We start from the raw sequence: 16,597 nt of genomic DNA, 5'->3' as shown, positions 1-16,597 counted from the left end.
CGCGCCCCGCGCCGCCCTCCGCCCCCCGTTCCCCCACTGCTCGCGGGGTCTCCGCGCCGCCTTAACGCCCACGGCGGGGGCCACCCGCTCTCCCCGCTCCTGCAGCCCCACCCGCACCCCCAGCGCCACCCGCTGCCACTGCCCCGGCCGCCCCGCGCCGTCCCCGGCCCCGCCGCTCTCCGCCTCCCTCCCGCCGGCCACCAGCTCCTGGCCCTGCGCTCCCAGCCCCGCTTCCTGCACGCCCTCCGCCAAACCCCCCGCTTCCTGCACCCCCGGCGCCACGCCGCCCCCTTCCTGCACCCCCGGGCTCAGCCCCCCGCCCTCCGCTACCCCCGGCCCCCGGATGGTGCCCTGCCGGCCCCGCAGCGCTGGGGGCTCCGCTCGGCAGCTCCCGGTCCGCGGTCCCGGCCTCCCCTCCGCCGGGAGCTCCCGGGGCGGCGCGCCGTCCGCCCGGCCCCGCTCTTAAAGGCGCCGCGCCGCCGCCTTACGTAACGGCGGGGTTGGGGGGAGGAGGCGGGGGCGCTCGGGGCGGCGGGAATAGGCACGGGGTGAATGGGCACGGCCGGATGGGTGGATGGATGGAATGATGGCTGGATGCACGGACAGGTGCAGGCGCGGACAGATGAGGGGTCTCGGGGCGCACCTTCCCGCTGCGGCACACGCTGCGTGGCCCGAGCACTGCGGCCCCGGGGCTCTGCAGTCACTGCAGGGACAGGAGCGCTGCCAGGCTGATAGGGGAAACAGCAGGCAGGCTGCCTGCAGAGCTGCTTCCTCCCAGAGCTTGCTAATGGGAGGATGCGCTGCCTCTCTAGTCAGGCTGGACAGGGCTCTGAGCACCCAAGGGAGCTGTAGGTGTCCCTGTTCAGTGCAGGGGAGTTGGACTACATGGCCTTTAAGGGGCCCTTCCAACTCAAACAGTTCTATGATTGTATCTCCTGCTCCACAGACATGGTTAAGCGAGACTGGCAGGAAGGACCAGAGAAGATAGCACAGAAAAGCTGAGTTGAGTGTTCTTAACCAAGTAAAACATATTTGCAATAGGAAGTCCTGCAGTAAGAGGGCTGTACACCTTTGTCTTGGCGGGGATGCAGCACTCCAGGGTGTTGAGCAGACCTCATCCAGGCGCTGACCCTGCTCAGGTTATGAGGTGCAAGGATAGGGCAGAGGGAGCCACCCACACCATATAGCAGCACCCAAGCCCCCTCCTACACACATAGACAGCAGCCAACTCTGGCCTTCCAGGGCACAGACGTGACCACCCATGGCCAAGGATGGGGGGGAAGTCTGGCATTTCATCCTACATCTGTCATCCGCTCCCAGGCCTCAAGATCTGATTTCTGAGTGGTCCCCACATACAGCCAAGAGTTGGCCTTGATAATTCTCATGCGTCCCTTCCAACTTGTGCTATCCTGTGACTTTAACATGGGTGACTGAGAAGCAGCAGCCACGAAGGGAGGGGGGCGGCTCACATCCATCACTTTTCCACATCACTGCCCCCATCCTCAGCCCGGTTGCCTGGAGAGAAACAGCACTCTGAGCACTCCAAACAGAATAGCGTGGTGAAGTTAGGAAGTCCCCAAGGTAGCAGTGGGGGTGCCAGGAGCTTGTATGCAATTACCAGCTCCAGGAGAGCAGCCTCCCTCCAGCCACCAACCAGTGGCTACAGCAGTATGAAGAACCCACAAGAGTGCAGTGTTGAATCTTTCAGAATTTTTATTGAAGCAGACAGCAGGTAACCTCGATACAGACAGTAACACCTCACACCAAGTCAGACACCAGCCCCACCACGGCAGCAGGCATGGCTGTGCTGGCTCCTGCCTCGCCAGGTTTCATCTTTCTCTGCTGGTTGCAAAGCACACACTTAAGTCTGACATCGAGATGCATGCAAGTGCTACAGCAAGGAGTCACAGACAGCAAGCTCTTAAATGCCATCTGGAGAAGTGTCACTAGGAAACAGCTACATAGGTTTGTGCACATGCCTCAGAGACAGCAGGGCAGTTAAGGATGAGTGCTGGGACTCACACCTGGACAGCAGGCTTCCAGCTGCTGGTGAATGAATGCACACAGAGCCCCTCAGTTCACATGAGCTGAGCTCACTGCACAAGCAGTGGGCACCCATGCCCGACCTTCATGGAGGATGGAGTCTCTCACCCAACTGCACATCCTTCAGGCATTACTGCTGGGCCTCAGGTAACACTCTTGAATTAAGTTATCATGATTTTTAACACTTTTTTCTTTCCTAAACAAAGTACACAGCTAGATGCTGACTGACACCTTCCTCCTGGCAATCTGCAGATGTCAAACACCAACAGTGCTCAGCATCAGGCCAGGGAGCAGTGCAGCACCATGAGGAAGGTGTTTCTCCCAAAAAACACCCAAAAGGAAAGACTGAGGTTTCCAGCAACGCCCAGGACAGAAGCAAGCAGCCTCTCCAGGCATGCACCCCAGCATCAACCAAAGCAGGCCGAGTTCTTTGTAGTAGTACACACACCCAAAGCAGCAGCCTGAGCCCTCTAGCCAGCAGTCAGCCCCAACCCCTACATTCACCTTGAGTTCATCAAGTCTTTGTGACCGGTTTGAAGGAAGTTTACAACAGCACAGAACACACAAACTACTGCTAACTACTCTATCTTTCACTAACATCCCAACCCCAGTCTTGTTACTTGGGGCAAGAAGCAACTTCACAACAGCACAGCTACCAGAACAAGTTCAGCCTACAGAGAAGGAGTCTATAGAAGTACAGAACAGATTGAAGTTCGTATTTGCATCACCACAGGAGAGTGGAAAAAAAATAGGACTGCAGGAAGTTGATCCATGTTAGATACTAACCATCAAGCTTTGCAGATGACATTTCATGATAAGCATAAAACAATTATGGGAAACACTGTCCCCGATAATTACGTACACCCATAGTGCAACATATGGAGGTCACTGCCTCCGATATAACACTGTGGTAGGCAAAAACTACCTTGTTCTTTACACATTATGGAAGACACTGCCCCCGATAATGTCAGTTAGGTTTCATGATACATAAGGTACTGGAAGTCTGCAGGAAGCTGCCATTTCCAATAGGGCCAATGCCCAATCTGAGGGATGAGTTTCTGTGCAGCCCGGTGGATGTGGTGAGTGCTGCACAGCGAGCCCTGCTCAGAGTGCTCTGCCCCTCTGTGGAGCAGTGCCACCACACGAGCACAAGGCTTCCAGAAACAGGGGAGAAGAGGGAGTCCCAAGCCCACAGAGTGGCACAAGACACCTCAGGGAGCCAAAATTTCCTGATTTTGAGTTGCTTTCCAGCATTTCAAGGATCATTTGGAAGTGCAACCCAGAGACTTGCTACCAGGTTTAAAAATAAAATTTAGGGGAGGCTTGTTTGGATTGTTTTAAATGCAAAGTTCCAGTATCATGTTTGATTGTAATAGCAGATGCTGCTTTATTCAAAAACGACAGTATAACTGTCATAATTATGGAAGGCACTGCTTCCGATAATTATCTTCTATAAAAAAACCCACACACCATTTATAGTGAACGCTGTCACTGATAAATAAATAAACAAATAAATATCTCAGTGTCAAACAAGAGCCAACCTGCAAAATGGCATCAGCCAAACAGAGTTTGGCCAGCAAGAGACTCTGCTTTGCAAAAGGCCCCAGCACAGCAAGGTCTGAAGTGCCAGCCTAGAGCTGGCTCTCAATGACTCTATTCTATGATTCTAATGCTGCAGGACTTGCGGAAGTGCCAGCAGGAATACAAAAGGGGGGCACGAGAGTCTTTGGGTTATCTTTCCTGGATATTGAGGCCTGCCCTTGTAGCAGCAAGCCTCCAAGATGTCATTGGAGCCCTGCTGCTGAGTAAAGGCAGGCCGGGCACTTCAGAGCTTGCTGATAGCCCAGCGCTTACAGGCTGCTGTTTTTATTCTTCAACCATAGGTTTGTGCCTGCAGCTCACTGGCCAGAGAAGAGATCCTTACTTGTGTTAGAGGAATCAATTCCCTGCCTGTCACTACATTTAGGAGGCCAACAATAACAAGATTTTAGATAGACACAGTACCTTCCCACTCAAGGTACTGGTTCAGGATTCCCTTGTGCTGTTAGCTCTCAAGTACACCAAAGAGCAAACCCCACAAGCAGCAGCAGGTGACAAGTTTGGATTGTGGTCAGACAGCAGCCTGGTCAGAGATTTCATAATTTTAGTACCTGCTTTAGAACTGCCTCCTATGAATTTGTGTAAGGTGAGATTCAAATTTTATGCTCAACTTTGGTCAAGAAAAGATTTGTTGCCAAAAAAGAAAAAAAAAAAAAAAACAACACACCCAAAAACCCTCTACAGAAAAATAATGTCATGGTAGGGAGTGGGTTTCCCTAACCCTGTACCTCAACCAGGTGTTTGCAATGTCTAGAATTCATTGTCAGTATCCCAGATATCACCTCCCAAGGCATTAGCAGCCCCTTTAATGGTCCACGTTGCTAGGGCCAGCTGCTCCTTCAGCAAGTTCAGATCCACCTCGCTCTTGCCGGTTTTCAACAGCTGCAGATGCTCCACCAGACTCTGCAGAGTGTGGGTGCCTCTGCCGAAGAAGACGTGGCGAAAGGGAACTTCTTTTGGTGAGAGATACGGTGACAGGAAGTCATACTCCACCTGGAACAGAGATGCAAACTCAGTGTTATACTTTCACCTCCCAAGCTTTTCTTTCCTGATCTGCCCCATCACCAGCCCTCCAGCCTCCCATCAGCACCCAGCCCTTCCCTACAGCAGCTCTGCCAGGGCCAGATCCTGACAGCAAGCACAGAAGTCAGTCATGTTAATACTTAATACAGTTAATACAGTGTCCGCAGCTTCCAAGTACAAATCCCATCCTGGCCAACCCTCACCTCGTAAGGAAAGGCAAGCCAGCTGCAAACACCTACCTTCATGATCCTGTCATTCAGGGCTCTGCGGATGACCTTGTTCTCCCTGTCACTGTTTGCAATGTCTCTTCTCAGTGCATCTGCAGCTCGCTGGAAGTCACCACGGGCAAAAAACAGCCAGTCCAAGGTCAACCCCAGCTCCTGTGAGGGAGGAGCTGTTAGCAAACCTGATTTTCTTCTTTTGCAGCTGTCTTACCAAGAATTTTTTTTTTTTTTTGCCACTTTAATGAAGCAGCAGAGCAAGTTCCCGGCAGTCTTTTCTGAGGTCACTGAGCACAGCTTATGCCTCTCCCCACCCACAGTTTTTTGTACTGTTTCAGCAGAGGTGCAAACGAGATGCAAAGCTGCACTGTGTTGTGGATGACGTCCAGGCTAGAAACCATAGCACCCACATCCACTTCCTCCACCACAGATAGATCTGTCTGCCACAGCTACACTGCCTGTACTTTTTAAGGAAGATCAACTCAGATCACATCTTGTACCCAGACGAGGAAGATGTCCACCCAATTGCAGCTAACAGTCCTGGAGTTAACACCTAACTGTTAACACCTGGCCTCAGAACAGCCTTCAGGGACTCAGTGCACTCAGCGCCCTTCTTACCTGCACATCCTTAACGTAAGGCAAAAACTTCTCCTGGTATGCCAGTAATTCTTCACCGTATCTCCCAAAGTCCAGGAAGAGCTCGTGATCATGGGTCAGCCTGAGAGCTACTTGTCCAGCTACTTCTGCAGCAGCACGCAAAAGAGCGTCCAGATTGTCAATTTTCCTTAGGTTCTCCAGTGTGTCATCCTTAGTATTCAGGAAATGATATTCCTCATCTTTCTAGAAGAAGGAAGACATTGAAGTTAGACAGAAGTGCTTCGCCAGCTGGGAGTTATCTCCCAGTACATTCCATTTCCTCGTGTCTCTAAGTAGTGAGATTCGGGTTGGAAAAACTTCAAAGCACAGGAGAGGGAATAGACCTTCTACATTTAGTCCCTCACAGCTTCCAGCAGTCAGCTCTGTTAGTTCATTAGCCCACTTCCCTGCAAAGCTGTGTGTAGCCAAACTCCAGCATGTATTTTGATACCTGCTGACAGTACTCTCCAATCCTTCTGGGCAGAATAACATTAGATTTTTTGGAGGAAGCCTGAAACTAGTAAGATCCAAACATTCATGAGCCAAGGAAGCTGTTACCATAAAGGCTCCCAGTTCTACAGCTGGCTGCCTGGCTAAGGCCATTTTCGCAGCAACAATCTACAAAAGCAGATCTGGACAGTCCATGTTAACACTTGCTCTGGCCAGCTGTACAGCTTCCCCAAAGCACTTTGCTTACTGAACAGCAGGTTGTAGTGCATCTTCCACTGAAGTAGCAGAAGCTTGACATCTTTTCAGTGTTTTTCATTTCTGCATCATTGACCTTTGAACCTTCAGAATAGTGCTGGTTCCCCCTCCCAGTAGAACACAAGCATCCAAGGTGCTCAAAGACACATTACAGGCCACATCCCAGCAGCAGCCTTCAGAACATGTGACCTCTCAACCTGGGGTCTATGGCAGTACATGTCCTTTCCCAGAGAGACTCCTATATGAGCACTAAGCTCAGGACAGCACTCTAGGCTTTGCCATCTTGGAGAATAATATCCCTCTAGCACTTTCCATGGAGTGAATACACCAGGCAGTTAGACAGTACTTACATTGTAGAAACCAAAAGACACCACTGGGATTCCTGAGTACGCCAGGAAAGGGAATGCTGCATTATCCAGGCCAAGAGGAACACTGCAAGAGAGAAGTATTAGGCTGTTATCAACTGGTTTAGGCATCCCAGGAAACAAAGCTACAAGGCCAGAGCTGAAGCACTGAACCAGCTGGGCTACCCTGTTGAGACAAGACAGGTTTTGGCAAGGAGTCCCAGCCAAGTACCTGGGCTGCTGGTCACTGCTCTTTGTACAAGGTGGATATTGCCCTGCAAAAAGAGCATCTGAACTGCCTACAGGCAGCACTAAGCAGAGCTACTGCTCTGCTGTTCACACTTGCCTGACCCCGCTGCAACAGGTAAAGCCTGCTCCAGACAGTGGCATGACATTCCAGCACAAAGAGCAGAAGCTGTTCAGTTCTACAGAAATCTGCTTTCCCAAACAGCAGGATGGCAATACTTACACTGCTTTTACCCAGTCCGAGCCAACTCTGTCCAAGAGAGTTCTTGATCCTTGTGCTGGATCCTTCACCTGCAGAGAGATGACAGTCACTGCATTTGTTCTGACCTCTGTTTAAGTTGCTGTATCTGCCTCAGAACTTGCATAGTTATGCCTGTGTCTTCTTCCACACAAGCACACCCCCTATGCAGGACAGGCACTCACCTCCCACCAAACAGTGATATTTCCAATGTGAAATCAGTAAATAAGTAAACTGCAATTCCCAGAGCCCAGCTGACAGGGCCCTCCAGAATATTTCAGCCCCTTTATGTGATGCTTCTGAAAAGGTGCCAGCTCTGGCGAGGAAAATAAGCCAGCATAACTCTGGCTTAAACTGTAAGTCACATCCAACCAGCTTGAGACCCCCCAACTCACCCCCTTCATAATTCTCTCCAGCAGCATGTACAGCAAGGGGCTGGCAGAAATCTTGACATGGTTTGCTCCTGCAAAGAAAAAAGAAAAAAAAAAAAAAAGGCATTTGACACACCGATAACTACTAGAGCAGCTCAGCCTTGTGACAGAAAGATCACTTGACTCAGGTGGTAATCTATCTATAGCTTGAGCAGAAATTACTGAGACCTAGAAGAAGTGTTTTCTAGCTCAGGCTGCAGCAACCTCACTGCTTCAGCTCAGCCAGTGATAAATGGAATCATTCCAGCTTTCAGCCAAACTCCCAACACCACCTTTGACACAGTCAGAGCAGAGTTTCCATTTCTGGAGGCTAATCAATGTCTGTCAAACTATTCTAGTCCTACTTGATTTCAAGGGGAAAAAAAAAAAAAAAAAAAAAAAAAGGAGAGTGGTAAATTACCCAGGACTGCAGCATCCAAGTTGATGTAAGCGAAAGCTTTGGCATGCAGCATGGCAGAGTACCCCTAGAACAAAACAAATACTGTAAGACAAGCAGTAATGCTATAACATCAGGGCATTTAATTGGAAAAAAAAAAAAAATTATATCAGAAATGATGACTGAGCAGGCAAACAGAAGTCTATTAAAGAAACTGTACCTCCAGCCATTCAGTAGCACCCACAGCTCCATAGTCTCCTGCACTCCAGCTAGCAAAGATGATGCTTCGCCTCGGTTTGTAGCCCTCTGCAAAGAGAGAGATGGAGATCTTCAGCCTTCCTCACTGGAGATGTACATCAGCACTCAGGGCCTGGGCTGATCAATCACCTGCTGCTCAGGCAGAGCTTAAGTATTCTGGCTGTCACAGAAAAATGTGCACACTAATGGCAGCAAGCATATCCTTTTTCCAGCCTTCCTCCAAATCCTCCATGCTGCAGAACTGTCTAGCGAAGCCACGCTCACTGTATTTCCCCTCCTTTCTTTAGCTGCCTGAGCTCAGAATTAATGCTGGGGACAAGAGCACTTGCCGTAAGTGCCATCATGCAACCCCCCTCCATCTGGTGAACTATTTAAATGTTTTTCACCTTCAGGCCTGGCTGTACAATAGACAGCTCAAATTGAGGCTTGTAGTGCATGCTATACAAGGATGTTCTAGCATTCAAGCCACACCAGATACAAGCACGTGGTCCCTTGGAAGCAAGTGCTCACTGCATACAAGTTGTCTGTATTGGACAAGAAACAGCCTTTCAGAAACCCTCCTGATTCCCAACACATTCTCAAAGGAATATTTTGTAATTGGGCTCTCCAGTGTTAACAAACGTAGAGCAAAGCCAGTATCACGCTTTAGTACACAAGTATTTACCATTTTTCACTATGTCTGAGATCACACGGGCAAGTTCCAACAATATAGCAGTTCCTGTGCCAGCTTTAGCCACTCCTGGCCCCCAGGAATCTCTCTGGGCTCCAATCACAACATACCGATCTAAAAAGGAGACATCAAGATTTGAGGTTCAAGCTTCACTCTGCAAGCACTATCAGAGAGTCAGCTTTGAGTTTCTCTGCCAGGAGCTACGTACAGAGTCTAACCTCTGTATGAAGTACATTGCTTTCATTTAGCCTTTCCTTGGTAGCACAGTTCAGTTTTACACTTAAACATTAAAGAAGGGCCTTGGTTCTAACTGAAGAAAGTTCCCCTCGAGCCTGAGCCACAATGTAGTTGCTCTTACCTGGTTCTTCAGATCCTTGGATAGCACCAAAGATGTTCAGAATCTTCCTGTCTTTCATGGAATTGTTCACATCTAGTTTCACCATTATCTTGCTCTCCTGCTTTGTTGTCACCTTACAGGAATGGATCCCACCTTTCCAATCTTCAGAGCATGAGTCTCCATCCATTTTGCTGAGGAAAGAGACCTCATTTAAACTCATTATCCAGCTCTGGTCTCATTTAGTTACATGATATCAGGATAGCTATGTGATATCATTTGCTGTCCAGCTATCCTGTCCTTAAGCTATAAGATATGGACAGAAGCAACATTCTTCCAGCCAGCCCATTAAGTGCTTCCTGCGATACGCAGCAGAGACCAGCAGGGAGCTCTCTGGGCTCATAATACCTCAACACGATCCTTAACCCCTGCAACAGAGACACCAGCACACAAGCCAGAAGAGATCATTACCTGAACAGCTTGGCTGCTGCACTGCTGGAGATGGTCTGAACAGCAATGTGGGGTAGTCCTGAAGATTCAACTGGTGGAAACTGGGTGTGGTTGAATGAAGGGAAGCCTGGGGTGTAAGGGTCTCCAGTTCCAAGGTGGGCCTGTAAAAAGCAAGAAGTTCCTCAAGTCTCAGAAGAGACCAACTACACAAGGGCACAAAGTGCTGCTCGAGCTAGAAGCCTGCATGCAGAAGGACAGCTACAGTTTGCAGCTCATGGGGAAAAAAAAATCCTCAGAATAACGAACAGGAGAGCCAATTGCATACTCACGTGTCCGAATGGGGTAAGTGTCCCTGTTATCCCATACTTGAATGAATCCATGTACATGAGGACTCCAACTGCTCCTGCCTCTTTGGCATTTGCAACCTGAAGGGTAAAACAGCATTAGCTGCACATTTGCACTCGTGGAAGTGCTTCTCAGCTCTGTGCCCATGACACATGCTGGGCAGAGTCCTACAGCCTAGCCTCTCCACAAATATCCATCTGAAGAGTAGTTCTGGGCCAGGCCTAAAACAGGCTTGTGTACAGAAGGACTTGGATCTTTTATAGACTGCCTGGTGTTACCTCATACACAGCAAACATTACAGCAATACATGTGGCAACAGACTGGGAAGGCAGTGCCAACACTTGGTGCAAATGAAGGCTCAGTAAGGAGCCAGCTGAGACACTGCAGCAGCAAGAGATGCTCTGGAGACAAGGCTGTTCTGCTTCTAACAGCCCTATTATTGCTGCATCTAGCAATACCAGCCAACATTGCACCCTGCCATCCCCCAAACTACCTCCTTCTCCCTGCTTTTCCCAAATGCTTGGCCACCGCAGTCAGGCTGCCAGAGGCTAAGAACACTGGCCCCATAAATGGTAACCAGCTCCTTTCAATCTGTGTCCAGACCTGCAGGTGGAAGCTTGGAGAAAACAAGCAAGACCAGACCTGCCCAACAAGTTTACCAATGAGTTCTAAAAACTTGAACTGAGGTAAGGAGGTGTGACTAAAAAAAACAAAAGACCATGTTTGGCCAGGCTTTGGGGCCACAGTGCTTACCTTCTCAGCAAGTGTTATTTTTCCAGCTCTGACAATGACTATGGTTCCATTCAATGGAGTCACTGACTTCTGTATTGTCTCAATATCTTTTTTCAGTCCATAGTTCACATAGACAGGTTTGCCCTAGAACAGAAACACTGTTATAAACACAGTAGTCCTACACTGGTGAGACACTTGAAGCAGCCTACAAAGTTATGGAGCCTGGAACACATCAGTCTGCTATTAACAGAAGGCAGTTCAACCTCAGCAATGTAAACTCTTATCACATGCAACATGCCTGCTCGAGCAGAATCTCTATCAAAAGTTCCTGGGCTGGTAGAGAAATTTAAACTGTATCTTGCTGAAGGAAGAAAACTGTGTGCCCATTCCTCACCCCCTCCCCACCAGTTCTCTAACTGGGGAGGCCTTTATGTAGTGCCTATTCTGAGGCAAGCTATTTCAGACATCACCATCTGACAAGCATGCACAAATCCCACAGTTTTCCTGAAATCACTTACAGAAAAAGAGCCACTCTCACTGTAGGCCACGTACGCATCAGGCATCTCCAAGATCTCCTCGCTATCATTGATCAAAACGGACACTTTGTTCTTGGTGCTGTTAAAAGTTAGGAGACAGCGTTACATTCTTCCACACACTGAATATTTAGGTATCTCACATATTTCTGTAGTTCTTGTAATACTAAGTCAATCAAAGCCTGAAACAGGAAGACTCACCCCAGTACTTCCCCAAAACAATTTCTGGGATTGTTCAGATACATCAACAAAGGCTAAATTCTACAACTAGAAACAGTCTATGCTTCTAGATCTCTTCCTTCAGAAGAGCACATTGACTTCCCCTCACATGAAGGGGCAGGAAGCCTTGTGGATGTGAACTGTCAGCCAACACAATGGCTTGCCTAGATAAGGTCTGCTTTAAAGAGGTATAACTGGCTCACAATTTCAGCAGAAATTCTGTGTTTACTCGTGGCAATGGAGATCCATGCTATGTATAAAAAAGAGATCTGCATTTCCTTGTTAACATACCTGCCTCTGATTTGCAACTTAATATAGTGTTCATCGTTCCACACTTTATCCAAGAAGAAGCTGTTGAATTGCTCATGAATGTAGGTGGCCATGTTTGTATCTTCAGCCTCACCAGCCTCAAAGGAGTCCAAACCTGCCCTTTGCCTGCAGGTAACATATACACAGCTTAGGCCACAGCACCAGGTTGCACTAAAGCACACCAATCTACATACTCAAGTCAGATGGGTCATTCAAAACCCACATGCCTCCCCGCACCATTAAGACCCTTGTTCTCTCCTACAGCTTTAAGTTATGCTTTCTGGAACCGTTACCTCAAGCGGTCTCCAAGGTTCTTGGCTAACAGCTTATCTGACAACATGGCTTTTAGTTGAGGCCAGTAGATGACAGGTGGTCCTTGAATCTCTTCTTCCACGGTTTCATCACCATCCACTAGGTAAGATGCAGTAGGAGTTATCTCACACCTGCCACTTCCATCTTGACACCTGGCAGCCAGCTGCATTCGTCCACGATAACTCAAATAGCCAATGAGAAATCCTGCAGAGAATTCATATTCCTTTGAGTGTCAGAAAGACAACCATACCAGCTTCACATCATACCATGTACTCACAGCAGCTTGACAGTTAAGATGCATCTCTGTTCTCACACCATTTTTAACAAGCTGGTGTACCCAGGGACACACAGGAATAGCATCCTGACATTTTGCTTGAGTTAGCACATTTTAAAGTACAGATGTGATCTTGTGCTTGGCAGAGTCCCCCCAGCACCACTCTGAGAGAAGAATGTTTACTTTAGGTTGGCAGCAGAGTTAAAACCTTTTGAAAGATCACCATGGATATTCATCCACATCTCTAGAGAAGCATTAGGAGCTGATCAAGGGAAAACCAGAATCCTTGTCACAGCCACCCGTTTGTTCTTTAGTTAAGTCACAGTCTCACTGTCAAGCTTCACACTTCTTTGTTTCAATTTTATATTACAAGTCTGAGCTAGGCATTCTAAAGAGCGAGTGAAAAGAAGCTGCAGCCTGGATTGAGGCTCTTTAATCACCTCCCGAAACACCACAAATTCTAATGTTAACGGCCTTAGAGAGGTTCAGTACTACAGTCCACTTCTTGCTGTTGCTTCCCACCCCTCCTTACCAATCAAAAGGAGGAGAACAGCTGCAATGACTAGGAAGCAGAGTTTCTTGCCATTTCTCTGTGGCTGAGCCATACTGTCATGCACGTGCTCTGGCCTTTCAATGTCCACTCCTTCCTCATCATCAGCAGACAGCTTCATCTCCACATGGCTGTTGTCTCCATCCGTTTGCCTGGCAATGCTGAAACGTGTGTACGACATCGGCTCGGCACTGAACTGTTGAAAGACATCACATCATGGAAAGAAGTTTGCTACACCAGCCTACAGGCAGCCATCTAAATCCAGGTCTCCCACTTGAAATTAAGCTAGCACAGCCCAAGCACTGGCTGTCAGTAAGTCACGCTGGCTGCTCTGAACAGACACAGCCAGACTAACATCCACACAGGGTCTGATTCTAGCTCGAACTCTGTTACAGATACAACACAGAAAACAGCACTGACATTTCCCATGTGACCCCATGGCAATGGCTGGCAGAATCTCCTGGTCTTAATTAGCAATGCACTGCTCTGACCTGAAAGTGTGCAACCTGCACAGAACGGAACTTTGATCCGAATAGAAGGAAGGGAAGACAACCCCTCCACAGCTGTGCCTTTGAGCCACATTTACTTTGACGCAAGTAGTTTCATCCTGGGTCTATATAATCTTACATTAAACCGCCCCAGGCTATTCTTAAATTAAACTTTTGATGAATATTATAAGAGAGCTAGGTGAAAAGAGATACCCATGGGAATCACAGAATGGTTTGGGTTGGAAGGGAATTTTTAGATCGTCCAGTTCCAGCCCCCTGCCTTGGGGAGCTCTGTTGGCTCACATCAATCTTTCCACCCACCAGAACCCTCAAGACTTTCTCTGCAGGGTCACTCTCAAGTTCTTCTCCCAGTCCACACATACATCTAGGACTGCACCTTGCACTTGGACCAGCTGAATCTCATTAGGTTCTCACAGGCTCACTTTACAAGCTTGTCCATGTCCCTGAGGTCCCCATGTCACAAAGGCTGAACTTATAGTAGAATTCACCTTCCCCTCCCCATTTACCCTCCCCAAGTAACATAACAGAACACAGTTGTCCTGACAGGAATATAGTCAGCTTCCTCAGCAGTACTTCCACCTGGAACATTGTTCAAAGCTCACCCCCCTTGCTTATCTCCTTTTTTCAGCTTCCTGAAAGACCCAAGGCACCAGAGTTAACGATAACCCCACCATATTGAGCAGCTCACACCACCTTATCACAGCCAGTTAGCTACAGGGAAGCCGGTCTCACAACTCACACAGGAACACCTAACACTACCTATCTCTTGGTAAAAAGCACAGGGGTGAAATGCCTTACCAAGCTAGACAATGCTGCTCTGGCATGATCCATTGCCTTCCGGAGGAGTACCCACCAACTTGACCGAAGGCCTAGAAATTCAAAGCACAACAAATCAACACTGGCTGTTCCCCTGTCACCACAAAAGATGCCCAAGATCCAAGTCAATAGTGGAATGCACATGCATGCTTCTACCTATGCCACAGTGTCGATTAACCAACAACAAACTTGCCCATTAACCTTGGATGCAACCAGCAAGCTCACGTATTCGCAGCAACACTTTTCATGGAGCCCCAACAGCAGCAGGAAGTGCAGCTTGAAAGTCAAGGGTCTTGTCTGTTGCAGGACCACCTCCACTTAGGAAGGGGTCACAGGAGGTAGTGCTGCGACAACAGACACCACGCACCTCAGTCTGTTAGGGTCTGGCTCAATAGCAGATGGAGACAAGCATCTGGCTGGCAGCAGGGGTGGCACAGCACCCTACACCAAAGCAGCACAAGTTCCCAGCCCCTAGGAGCACTTCTAATAGGAAGATATCTCCTAGGTGTCTGGGTTCTTTCCAGTGTTATAAGGGCAACCTCTGCTTTGATCAGCCGCAAGCAGACACACAAAACTGCGGTTACTTTCATAGCCTGGATTTTTCTACGTGGGACGTGCTGCAAGCAGAATTGCTTTGGTTCATCTTCCTTGGTGCTTCAGCACTCCTCCCTTGGACAGCTGTGGGCAGAAGCTGCGGGCAGAAGCTCCGTGCAGCACTGACTGGACAGTGTGGGTCGGGACCACCCAGCTCATGCAGCGTCCTGAAGCAGCGCTCTGAGAAGCCGCTTCGGGCTGATCCCTGAGGGCAGGGCATTGGAACCGATCTTCAGGCACACACAGACTACCTTTACACCTGGGAGCCGCACAACACAAGCCGATTGCTTCGGGCAGAGAAGATCAAAGGTTAATAATAACGGCCAGGCCCCGTTCCACCTTTCGCTTAGAGCCGGGGCACGTGCGTGCAGAGCTGCTAGCAGCTGGTAGGGGCTGCAAACGACAGCCGGACTCCAGCAGGCCGTGCATCCCCACGGGGAAACGTGTGCGTGGGGAGGGCCAGGCCCCGCAGCAGCAGCAGCACCCGCAGCCGGGGGAGCACGTGGCGCGGAGACGCCGCGTGCTGCCGGTGCGACTCAACCGCCTCGCAGTGCTCATAGCAAAACCCGCAGAGACAATGAGCAGAAAGCGGGCCCCGCGTTCCGGGAAAGGATGGGAAAGGCGGGGAGCGCAAAAACCGCTCTGCACCTCCAAAATACAGCAGAGGGAGAAATAAGAAAAAAAAATTAATAGGGGTAAGAAAAAGAAAATAGGAAAAAAAAAAAAAAGGTTAGAGGCAGTCTCCCTCAAGGAGAAAGGCGGGCGGTGCCGACGCTCGGCCCGGATGGGAGCCGCGCGATAAGGCCGTGCCGATACGCCGCCCGCCGCGGGCACGTCGCCCCGCGGGCAACTCAAGGTCAGCGCGGCCCCCACCCCCAGCCCGCTGCAGGCCGCCCCGTGCTCAGCCCCGCACCTAAGCGCGGCTCGGCTCGGCTCGGCCCGGCCCGGCCCGCTCGCTCGCTCCCCCCACTCCTCCCTCCCAGCCAGCCAGCCAGCCAGCCAGGCCCAGTGCCCCGCCGCTCTCTCGCTCACCCGCCCGCCGCTCCCGCGCCTCCACCGCCCCCTCCGCTCGCCGCGCAGCGGCACGACTGCCGTACCCTGCGCCCTCCGCGCCGATCATTCTGGGCAGGCCCCGCCCCCGCCCCCGTGCCCCGCTCTGATTGGCTCTCCGAACGCAACCGCCGTCAGACGGCACCGCTCCGCTGTGTTCGCGCGGCGGCAGCCAGTTTAGTCTCTCGATGGTGGGGCGAGGAGGGAGCGGCGCACATTTGTTTTCCATTTCCTCCCCGTCACCGTTGCTCCCACAGAATGTAATGGGTTATCAGTAGGAAGGTTTAACCTCTGCCGCATACCTCTGACATCGTGGGTCGACAGCACAGCACAGGAGGCGTTACGTTCGGGGCAGCCCTGGTACTTGTCTCCCTGCGTGGTTACCTCCTTGGGGAGCACCAGGCACGGACCTTCAGGCCTGTGTGTGTCCAGGGCTGCGTTTTTGGATGTGAATGAACAAAGACAGCCTTCCACACGCGACTACCTGGTATTGCTGTGCCATCGCAATAGCACCGTGCTGTGCTGACAGGAGCCCAGCAGGACGGCTCCGAGTGCTCTGCACAGCTCTGAGCAGCCAGCCCTCACCCCAGCTCTCATCCCAGCTATCACCTCTGCCCTTGTCTCAGCCCTCCCTGGGGCAGCTCTGGCCTCTGAAAGAGGGTGGGAGCGCAGTTGTGTAGTTTCTAAGGAGAAGTACAGAGTAGCAGCATAAAGGTGAAAGTAGTAAGTGATGTATGGAGTGTATTTATGGAACCCATAAAGCACCGCTGCCTTAGGTAA

At 50.2% G+C, this 16,597-nt stretch overlaps 1 protein-coding gene across 1 annotated transcript; it reads right to left on the bottom strand.

Annotated features, from left to right (window-relative positions):
- Positions 1–1,695: 1,695 nt before the first annotated feature.
- On the bottom strand, positions 1,696–16,061 carry TFRC (transferrin receptor). The gene is made up of 19 exons (XM_085232867.1): positions 15,800–16,061; positions 14,156–14,226; positions 12,831–13,044; positions 12,006–12,228; positions 11,695–11,838; positions 11,170–11,266; positions 10,673–10,795; positions 9,904–9,999; positions 9,596–9,735; positions 9,149–9,318; positions 8,785–8,904; positions 8,083–8,168; positions 7,887–7,950; positions 7,451–7,518; positions 7,041–7,108; positions 6,578–6,659; positions 5,505–5,726; positions 4,905–5,045; positions 1,696–4,635 (listed from the first exon to the last, which is right to left on the bottom strand). The coding sequence occupies exons 1-19, from the start codon at positions 16,044–16,046 to the stop codon at positions 4,393–4,395; spliced, it is 2,619 nt and encodes an 872-aa protein (XP_085088993.1). The 5' UTR covers positions 16,047–16,061; the 3' UTR covers positions 1,696–4,392.
- Between the last annotated feature and the right edge of the window lie 536 nt (positions 16,062–16,597).

Source organism: Meleagris gallopavo, chromosome 11, assembly GCF_905368555.1.
Source record: "Meleagris gallopavo chromosome 11, MGAL_WU_HG_1.1, whole genome shotgun sequence".
In the NCBI taxonomy this organism is placed as follows: Eukaryota; Metazoa; Chordata; class Aves; order Galliformes; family Phasianidae; genus Meleagris; species Meleagris gallopavo.
Note: the sequence above shows the minus strand (reverse complement) of the source record. Positions and strands in the feature narration are given on the sequence as shown.

Excerpts from the sequence above, each read along its gene's own strand:
- TFRC (XM_085232867.1), bottom strand. The coding sequence starts at position 16,046 with ATGGAAAACAAATGTGCGCCGCTCCCTCCTCGCCCCACCATCGAGAGA. Across the intron at positions 9,736-9,903 it reads CACTTACCCCATTCGGACAC|GCCCACCTTGGAACTGGAGA; the intron begins GTGAGTATGCAA and ends TGCTTTTTACAG. Across the intron at positions 4,636-4,904 it reads TGAATGACAGGATCATGAAG|GTGGAGTATGACTTCCTGTC; the intron begins GTAGGTGTTTGC and ends TCTCTGTTCCAG.